This window comes from Notothenia coriiceps, unplaced genomic scaffold, assembly GCF_000735185.1.
Source record: "Notothenia coriiceps isolate Sejong01 unplaced genomic scaffold, NC01 NC01_scaffold00022918, whole genome shotgun sequence".
NCBI lineage: Eukaryota > Metazoa > Chordata > Actinopteri > Perciformes > Nototheniidae > Notothenia > Notothenia coriiceps.
Genome location: NW_011355619.1, coordinates 1 through 10,326, shown reverse-complemented (window position 1 = coordinate 10,326; position 10,326 = coordinate 1). Strand labels below are relative to the sequence as shown.

General features: G+C 40.2%; 1 protein-coding gene across 1 annotated transcript; it reads left to right on the top strand.

Moving 5' to 3' along the window:
• Positions 1-1,181: 1,181 nt before the first annotated feature.
• Positions 1,182-9,156, top strand: LOC104954179 (ryanodine receptor 2-like; the record flags this gene model as incomplete). Its single annotated transcript, XM_010781249.1, has 15 exons — positions 1,182-1,358; positions 1,795-1,899; positions 2,160-2,241; positions 2,872-3,030; positions 3,131-3,285; positions 3,730-3,945; positions 4,084-4,356; positions 5,172-5,378; positions 5,475-5,774; positions 6,550-6,620; positions 7,009-7,159; positions 7,531-7,617; positions 8,024-8,293; positions 8,742-8,872; positions 9,054-9,156. Coding segments are annotated over 15 exons (2,487 nt in total), but the record flags the coding sequence as incomplete, so codon positions are not given.
• Between the last annotated feature and the right edge of the window lie 1,170 nt (positions 9,157-10,326).

Sequence of the window (10,326 nt, the reverse complement as noted above, 5' to 3'; positions counted from 1 at the left end):
TTAACAAAATGCTACAAAGATTAAAGCAAAATATAAATGAATGATTGCCTGTTGGCTTTCTTGTTTGTACTTTGACCACAGGTAGACTAATAACGGAGCTCAGCTGTTCAGACATTATTATGCATCAAGTGATATACATGGTCAAAACGACCTAGAAGCACACAGCTTACAGCTGTAATCGTGTGACTTTAGCTAACGTTAGTTAGTGAAATTAGTTAATTAAATTAGTTAATTTGTGAATGTAATCTTTGCTAGCTAGCTAGCTACGTTAGCACGTATTTACCTTGGAGCAAACATATTTGTGTTTGTTGATATTCGCCATATTCAGCTGGGCATGGGGCCTGCCGCATTTCTTTATCCACTGGCGGCATCTCTCCTCTCGGGTTTTGGGTTTAGGAAACGGGTAAAATATCACCCCCCCCTCTAAGCTTATGGGATATCTGCTATCCGATTTGCAAAGACCATAAGCACAACGCTTCACCATTTTCGTAATGAATTTGAACGCTAAGCTTGTCGGACTTCCACAGGGAGCCGCGCACGTGATCGAATATGATTGGACAACGGGCATTTAGGGGCGTGGCTTTGCGAAAGGTCAATTGGGCTATTTTAATCTCACACACACAGAGATGCAATATGCAGGAAAAGTATAGTTAAATCTTATTAACAAAACATTAGAATAATTACCTGACCTGGTGACAATATCTGAGAAATTGGTCACAACAATTATTACCTGTCTCCCATATCTAAACGGCTTTGAAGTTACACAACAGTAGTCGACTGCTCTATTGCTGTATTGCCTTGCACAGCCACACTCTAACACATTCATGTTACACTGGGATACTCTTTTGCACACTTGCAGTTGTTTTATTATAGAATGATATCATTGTAAAAAACTGAAAAATTGTATATAGAAGAAATCATCTCACCCAGTTGAGCATATAACATATACTCCTGCATAGAAAATCTCTCGGGCTAAAGCTAATGTCCTTGATGAAAACAAAATGCAGGTTTGATAAAAAACTGCTTTGTTTTTAATTTAGTTTTTCTCTTTGATTTACGTTTCACTCAGATTTTTAAAACTGATTCCTAGAGATTTCTCTGTCATACATTATGCTTAACAGTTGTTAAAACTATTCAAACTCTACCCTCATCTATTTCCCTGTAGTTGCTCTGTTTCATAGTGTTCTTTTTGTCTTCTCCTTCCCTTCTCCCGCCTGACTCTCCTCCAGGAATCCATCAGTGATTTCTACTGGTATTATTCTGGGAAGGATGTTATTGATGAGCAGGGCCAGAGAAACTTCTCCAAGGCAATAAATGTGGCTAAGCAGGTTTTCAACACGCTCACTGAGTACATCCAGGTACGAGAAAAAACTGTGATTATCACAGATTCATGGAATGACCCCTGTACTTCCATCAATGTATAGTTGATCCCGATGGCCAACGGTGTGTGAATGTGTGTGTGTGTGTTAGCTTCCCTAGAGCAAGTGGTGCTGCTCTGCATGAATGAGGGTGAGTGACTCGTAGTATTTAAAGCGCTTTGAGGGGTCAAAAAGACCTGATATGTAATTAAATATAAAATAATGAAAGGTGTTTAACAGTCATATTTAGTGAGTAGTAATTATTACTGAAATGAGCTATTGATTAATTTATAATGATGTCAGATTCTTTAAGCAAAGACTATGTTTGCAGAAGATTGTTATTGGCAAACACTCACATTTCTTAGTATAGGTAACCTGCTTAGTGAAGGTCAATGTTGTTGAGATGTGATACTGATTGTCACCTATAATGTTGTAGGGTCCGTGTACGGGCAACCAGCAGAGTTTGGCTCATAGTCGCCTGTGGGACGCTGTGGTCGGGTTTCTGCACGTCTTCGCTCATATGCAGATGAAATTGTCTCAGGTGATATTTCTCACATCCTCTCTCTGTTTCATTTTCTGTCACATTTCTGCTGTAAACTATTACAGAAGAAATGTAGCCATTTTCAGTGCGTTTTCTCTCACCTTAGTTGAGAAAAAAAACATATATTATATTATTCTCTTTGTTATAAAGATTCAGAAATGTCAGACTTTTATAAGCTGATATGCAATAGTACTTTTTCCTGGAATTTCTTATTAACCGACCTTCTCTATTTATTTTCCCTTTCATTTTTTCCCTTTCAGGACTCAAGTCAGATTGAGTTACTGAAAGAACTGATGGATCTTCAGAAAGATATGGTGGTCATGCTGCTGTCCATGCTGGAGGGTAGGTTTACAATCCTCAGTACTCCTGTAATACATTTTGAAGCTGGATTGGCTATCTGACAGAAGCACAAACTCACGAGGTTATCAGGAGGATGTTTGCATTGTTTACTGGAATTTGTGCAATAAGCCATTGTTTGCCTAGTTTGGCTACACTGTTGGTTCATCTGTCAAAAAAGCACTTGTAGTGAGTGGATTTTGTGTTCTGGATACACTGATGATGAAATCAATTGACATATTTAAGTGCCTGCAAACATGTTATTTGGTAAGACATTACATTTTGTGGATGAATTCCACAATATTACAAATTAAGCTGTTGTTATGCTTAAAATCATCCCGTAAAGTCGTTCAAATGTAGCCCAGAACTGGACATTTTTATAGATGGATGTGTCTGTTTACAAGAAGAAACTGGTTTTGCTAAATTAGTGAGGCAGACCACTGTTCACCTTTCACCTTGTCAGTAGCAAAAGGAGCAATTTCACAAGGAAACAGGTCTCCCCAGTAAGCTCAGAGACCATTTCCGTGCATTGCAGACACTCTGAAAAAGGCTCTTTCTCCTGTTGAGGGTTAAAATGTGTCATGTTGTGGTTTCAAGAGACTTCCTGTACTGTAAAGGCGTTGTTGTGTTTGGCAGGTAACGTGGTGAATGGGACCATTGGGAAGCAGATGGTGGACATGTTGGTGGAGTCCTCCAACAATGTGGAGATGATCCTCAAGTTTTTTGACATGTTCCTCAAGCTGAAAGACCTGACCTCCTCAGACGCCTTCAAGGAGTACGACCCTGACGGAAAAGGCAAGACTTAAAAACCCATTTAGGAAGTATCAGAATCGTGTAAATGATGAGTGAAATAGAGAGCTGTCGATGATTTTTAGATTTATGAATGAACTTACAGGTGTCATCTCCAAGAGGGACTTCCATAAGGCCATGGAGAGCCACAAACACTACACCCAGTCAGAGACAGAGTTCCTCCTCTCCTGTGCTGAGACCGATGAGAATGAACTGCTGGACTATGAAGAATTTGTGGAGCGCTTTCATGAGCCAGCCAAGGTAACAGCCTTGATGTTTACAGAACTTTAAAAAGTCTTAAAATAGCTTTATTTTGTCCAAATGTAAGCCCTCGATCCTTCAAATCTGTTATTAAAATCTATTCTTAGAGAACGGTTTTAACATCTCAAAGGGGGTTTAGAAGGAGAGCTCTTTTGCTATTTCTATTTCTACCTTTTCCTTTTCTTCTGAAACAATTTCGAAATGTTAAACCAATACGCTGATAAACTGAATTAAAATAAGTATTTTGTTGAGTCTTACTGATTATCATATGAAATAGAGGAAAATTAACAAATGAGTCATCTTTGAGTCTTAGATGTAACTCTAGTGCCGTCCTTAAGGGCTTAGTTCATTACAGGATTGCTGAAACGAAGCTTTTACGCATAAAACAGTTGTGTGGAAGATCTAAGCTCAGAAACAGAAACATTTTGATCTGTAATTCAAAAGGACATCGGCTTCAATGTGGCGGTGCTGCTGACCAACCTGTCGGAGCACATGCCTCATGACACGCGGCTGCAGACCTTCCTGGAGCTGGCGGACAGCGTGCTGAACTACTTCCAGCCCTACCTGGGCCGCATCGAGATCATGGGCAGCGCCAAGCGCATTGAGAGGGTCTACTTCGAGATCAGCGAGTCCAGTCGCACACAGTGGGAGAAACCTCAGGTAAAGACGAGGCAGTAGATTCATTAAATACATATAAAATGTGTCACTTAAATGTCATACTACTTGATTTGGTTGCAGTGTTGCATAGTGACCCTCAGTTTACTCGCAACTTCTTTGACTAATATACCATCTGCTCAGGTAAAAGAATCTAAGCGGCAGTTCATCTTTGATGTGGTCAACGAAGGAGGGGAGAAGGAGAAGATGGAGCTGTTTGTAAATTTCTGCGAGGACACCATCTTTGAAATGCAGCTGGCGGCTCAGATGTCTGACGCTGGCGAGCGCTCAGCGGTGAAAGAGGAGAGTGAGCGGGAGAAGCCGGACGAGGAGAACTCTGAGATGGGCTTCTTCTCCGTCAGCACTGTGCGCATGGCTCTGTTAGCTCTGCGCTACAATGTCATGCTGCTGATAAAGGTGAGAATCAAAGTGTGTCTGAGTCTGTATGTTTTAATAGGAATTTGTGAATACTCCTGAAAACCTGGTTCATTTTTCTGTAGAGTCGAAGAAGTGATTACATTGTTCAGAGAAACTGCAGAAAAGAGTTTCTGTTCCACCAGACCACAGCCCTATATCAACGAAAGATACAAAATATATAAAAAATCCCCAAAAATATAAATAACAAAAAAACTCTGTAGGCTTGTAAGTGGATACATAACACATGACAACTAGTCATTCTCACTTTGTTGTTTTTTCTAAAAGTTAAGCAAACTAAATACAGAGGTTTATTGGAGAGCTTTAGAAGTGTTGGTTGGTGAATTTCAACTGTGGACAGAGCCAGGCTGCTTCCAGGATGTTTGCTAAGTTCACTAGGCTAACCACATCCTGACTCCAGCCCTGTTTTGAACACATTCATCTGATATTCATCTCCTCATCTCTTGTAATTAGAGCATATTGCAAAGCCTGGTAGTATTTGTTTAAAATGTTCAGAATTCGAACATTTTCAAGATATTTAAATGCAGAGGGACGTACTGCTTTTTAGAAATACAGTTAAGATAGCAAAAAACATACTTCTAAATGCTACACATTTTTTCTACTAACATGCTGTAATGTGATTGTGTCATGAAGCTTTAATGTTCAGGGTTGGTTAGTGCAGAGAGAGGAGTAGCGGCAGTATTGTTGATGCTGTTTGACAATGACACATGACAGAGTGTATATGTTAGGCCCTAAAAAGAGACTATTAACCAACAGCAAGCAGTGCATAAACAGATCGTTGTGCTCTCTTTTTCCAGGTCCTCTCTATGAAGAGTTTGAAGAAGCAGATAAAGAAGATAAAGAGCATGACAGTGAAGGACATGGTGACCACGCTGGTCTCTTTCTACCTGTCCGTGATGCTGGGCTTCCTCCACATAGCGTTCAGTGTGGCCCGAGGATTTTGCCGAATCTTTTACAACACCTTCATGGGAGGCAATCTGGTGGAGGGGGCCAAAACCATAAAGGTTAATAAACTTGTTTTTATAAAAACAATAAACAGTTTAAACACATTAAAACAGTAAGTTCTGCTCCTAATCACATTATAATCTGCCTCCACCCAGGTGTCAGAGCTGCTGGCCGACATGCCTGACCCCACCCAGGACGAGGTGAGGGGTGAGGGGGAGGACAGAGAGAAGAGGGCCCCCCCTAAAGAGGACCTGGCTGACCTGGCAGTGAACACCAGTGAGACGGAGCTGCTTTCAGACATCTTCGGCCTGGACCTGAGAAGAGAGGGCGGCCAGTACAAGATCACCCCTCATAACCCCAACGCCAGCCTGACGGAGCTGCTCAACACCCCGGTTCCTCCCCCGGCACCCCCAACTCCAACCACCAAACCCCCAGAGCTCAGACGGAGGAATCAGGTGAGTGTGATAAGGTTTAATCAGGCGCTGAGCCCCCGGGACATACAGTAGTTCGAATGCTGAATGTGTTTGTTAACAAAAAGTGCACCTAACATGTGTCCTGTGCTCATAGAAAACACTGCTCATATCAAATCAGCGCTCCCTAAACGAACAGCCAGACATCAGCCAGCGTTAGATTTGTTTTGAATTCACTTTTGGGGAGCTGTCAGTAAAACACCCCACCCCATTATAACACAGAGGCGTCTCATTAACTAAGCTTTGTGGGTTTGTTAATGCTGGGGTATGATCCTTCACATAGGCTTACACCAAATGTGTTTACGATCAAATTTACAGGAGCGCAAGATTATCTATCCTCTGAATTTGTATCTCAAAATGTAACGTTTGGGTTGAGTTTTCTGTAATTACTCCTCTCATTCTTTCATATTGCAGGTTAAAGTAATATTTCAATACATATTGCGTATTGAGGCCATGCCCATTTTCTTTGATATGGTACAGCTTATTTTTAGATTAGCACGATAGTAGTCCAACATGGAGATGAGAGCAGTGCTCTGTTTATTTGAATGTGAATGATAAATACAAATATTTTGTGAGGTACACCAATAAATAAACATGATTAACAATCATTCACTCAATATTACTCAAAACAATGCTGATTATCATGAAAGGATCCTATCAGCCATAAGAAGAAGCTGATTGATAACATGTGTGTTGAAGCCTTGCAGCTAGCATGCCTACAGAATACTTCCTTGTTGTGTATGTATATGTTCTCTTTCAGTCGAAGAGCTCTTCCTCAGAGGAGAAGGACACAACAGCAGAGACAGAATGTGAACCTGAGGAAACACCAGAGTATGTTCAAATGTTTGTTCTTTTATCTGATTGCTACAACAGACATTGTAACTCTGTTGGCAGACAGAAACACACTATGTACTATACGGACAGTGCTAAAGTTAAAGTACAGGCTAAAGTTATAAAATGAGTGACTAAAGCACGCTTACAGAGTAACAACATTGCACCACCCCTTAAATACTTTATAATTGGGAAAGAATCTACACTTTCTTGAGTATTCTGGCAAAATACATGTATATCTGTTTAGAAGAAAACTTGTCGCTCAATGGGACATTAGCTTTGTTTTTCATTATTTAAAAAAAAATAAGTTATTACTTGGCCAAGCCTCTGGATGATGCCCACAGTTTGTTTTAGCAGTGTATGAGTGTGATTCATTTTGTGATTTCAGGGGTGGACATGTAGAGAAGCAAGAGAAACAACAGAAGAATGAGAAGATGAAGCCAAAAGTGAGAAGGCATCACACCTCGAAGTCTGATGAACCGGACCTGCAGGAGTCAGCTTTCCTAAAGAAGATCATCGCCTACCAGAGGAAACTTCTGGTACATGGAACACTTCTGTCTTTTTCTTTTAGCAACTGCTGTTAATAATTCAGTGAGGAGGAGAGTTCTCATTTGAAAGAATGTGTTAGCATGTGTAAGTCAATCTTAAAACAATACATATAGGCCAATATGAAAATGAAATGTGTTTTGGTTTTGAACAGATTTCACATTCTGTGTAAAAGTGCATTCTGAACTGTAGCTTAGTACGAAAATACCCAGTCAATCTCTGCAGCTGCTGAAGCCTCAAATCAACTTGTTTTAACCTGAGAATGACATTTGACTCAGAACGGGGACTGGGTTAGAGCCCCTACATCTAGTGCTCAGTCTGGGACATCTTCTACATTGTACTCTTCTTTGTGTCTCGCCTGTAGAACTACTTTGCCAGGAACTTCTACAACATGAGGATGCTGGCGCTGTTTGTTGCCTTTGCAATCAATTTCATCCTCCTTTTCTATAAGGTAATCGTCCTCTATAGCAGGGATTTTGTAATTAGTCACAAAACTTATTTCCTCAAATAATGAATCATTCAGACCAACACTCATTGAGACACTGTCAGGTCCAGGAGCTGTGTGCTTATAAAAGATATAAGTAAAACATGAAACATAACTATGATTTGCTCTCCTATAGAATGCTGTCAGGTATTCTGTCTGATGTTGACATCCTAGTTTTGGGGACATGAACCCCTCTCTGACAATCTATAAAAACCTTGAACGTATTCAGATTGAAAAAGGCAGTGTATTGTATTGTAAGCCTAAAGGTTAGCATTGCATGTGTTTTATATGCTGCCCATGATTTTGTGCTGACACACACCAATATTTCATTTTACAGTCTCAGTCAATTAAACTAATACATTGTCCCTAGCAGGTTTCTACATCCTCCTCTGTGGTTGAGGAAAGGGAAGTGGTGTACACTAGCAGCCAATCTGACAGCAGAATTCAGTGGGATCCACTGGGAGGAGAAGCAATGGAGACGAAGCAGGAGGTGATGGATGAGGGGGGGGAGCCCCTGAAACCCGTCACAGTGCGCTTTGTCTTAGAGGAGAGCACCGGGTACATGGAGCCCATGTTACGCATCCTGGCTGTCCTCCACACTGTCATCTCCTTCTTCTGCATCATCGGATACTACTGTCTCAAGGCAGGATACCAACTATTGTTACAGCAGAAATACAAAAATGAACCGTTTATCCAGTATGTGTTGATATATAGCATCATGCAATCATGTATATATGCCATATGTATCCAGATCCAGCCGTAGAGGCACATTTTCATCTGCAACCCACAGCAGGTTAAAGGAAACATACAAGAACACATAAGCACAGAAGAAAACACATGAGAATAGGCAAAGGCAGGATCACAATCACAACTAAAACTCATAAGCACAGTTGAAGGTAATATTATCACATATCAAAGCACATTGACACAAACCCATGACCAAATAATAGACAAAAAGCATATCATTCAATGTTAGGGCACATATTTATCCTTTCAGCGATATTTTCAAACATTCACATCCAATGATTCCAACTTTCTAAGATGAAATGTTTTATTATTTATATGTTTATATATTGTGTATTTGTGTGTAGGTGCCATTGGTGATCTTTAAGCGTGAAAAGGAAGTGGCCAGGAAGCTGGAATTTGATGGGCTTTATATCACAGAGCAACCCTCTGAGGACGACATCAAAGGCCAGTGGGACCGACTGGTGATCAACACACAGTGAGTCATTGTTTACAACAAGCATTCGCAACACATTGCAATATGGAAGATGTATAAAGAACTAGCAGGAAGAAGAAGAGTTGTGTTTTATCTTTTTTTTCTGTTGCAGTTCTTTACTGTTACTTTTGTATGTTAATACTGCTTTATGTGTCTCATGAGCCTTCTCTCCTGTGGTTTTCAGATCTTTCCCCAACAACTACTGGGATAAGTTTGTGAAGAGGAAGGTACGTGTCTCTGTGTTTGCAGACATATTCACAAAGGATCTTATCGTACCACCAGGAGGCGTATTCTTGAAGCTTCTCAATACAAAGAGTTGCTACTAGCTGAAGAAATATAAAAACAAATCTAAGAAATATGAATATTATTTTATGAATTATTAAATATAAAATACATGAAAATATAATGTTCACTTATATAAAAAGTGATATTGGTAATGGTAATATGGTAATGGTAATATTTAAACATCACAGACATCGGACTGAAAAAGTTTGCCGTTATTCCTTTATACTGACAGTTCATTCAGATAACAGATTAATAAAATATATTTAGAATGAATCTGTACCAACCTTGTGTTCAATTAACCTTACATGTGTAAGAAGAAAGTGAAGAATTTAGATTGAAATGATACATGAACACTGGGGGCTTGAATGTGTGATGAGAGAAGAAAAGAAAGTAAAAAGGCTTGGAAAAGCAGCAGAATATTTGAACTGCACATTTTTGAACTAACTTGATGGTGAATGATCTGTCGCCATGGCAACGGCATTTGATGACACCCCATAATAAGCTTAGATGCGTAGATGGCTGCATCGTTACCAAACCTTTGAAGTTTTGGGCTGTTTGGAGCATTTCCACTGAAGTTATGAGAAAACCGTGTTTTATGGCGAGCATTGTGTTGCCATGGCAACGGCATTTGAAGAAATCTCAAAACTGTCTCGTAGATGTCTTCACGGCTGGACTGTTAGCACACATGTGAAGTTTGAGCACTTTTTGAAAATGTTCATAGGAGTTAATGTATAGCGACATCGTCTTTTATGGCGAGGGATGCGTTTCCATGGAAACGGCCTATGATGACACCCCATAATTGACGTAGAGCTGTTGAGGGCAGGACCATTAACCATTATCTGAAGTCTGCTGCTCTGAGCATGTCAGTTGGAGTTATGACATCATCGTGTTCCATGACACAGGTGTTTATATTTGAACTAATGAGGTGTGCAGAGATCACAGGTTTCCATTGTTCTGAATGAGAGATAAACCTCTTACATGTGAACGTTTTGTGGAAGAACCGTAACAGATATCGGTGAAATTTCAAAGCGTGAAGCATCTCAAAGACCTTGAGTATCTGAAGTGTACTTTTTGTGTACTTTCGGGTTAATAATGTGGCCTTTTTGGCGGTTTAACTAAAGGTGTGCGGCTGCTGCTGTGAGGAAATATCAGCCTGAAATTACAATGGGCTT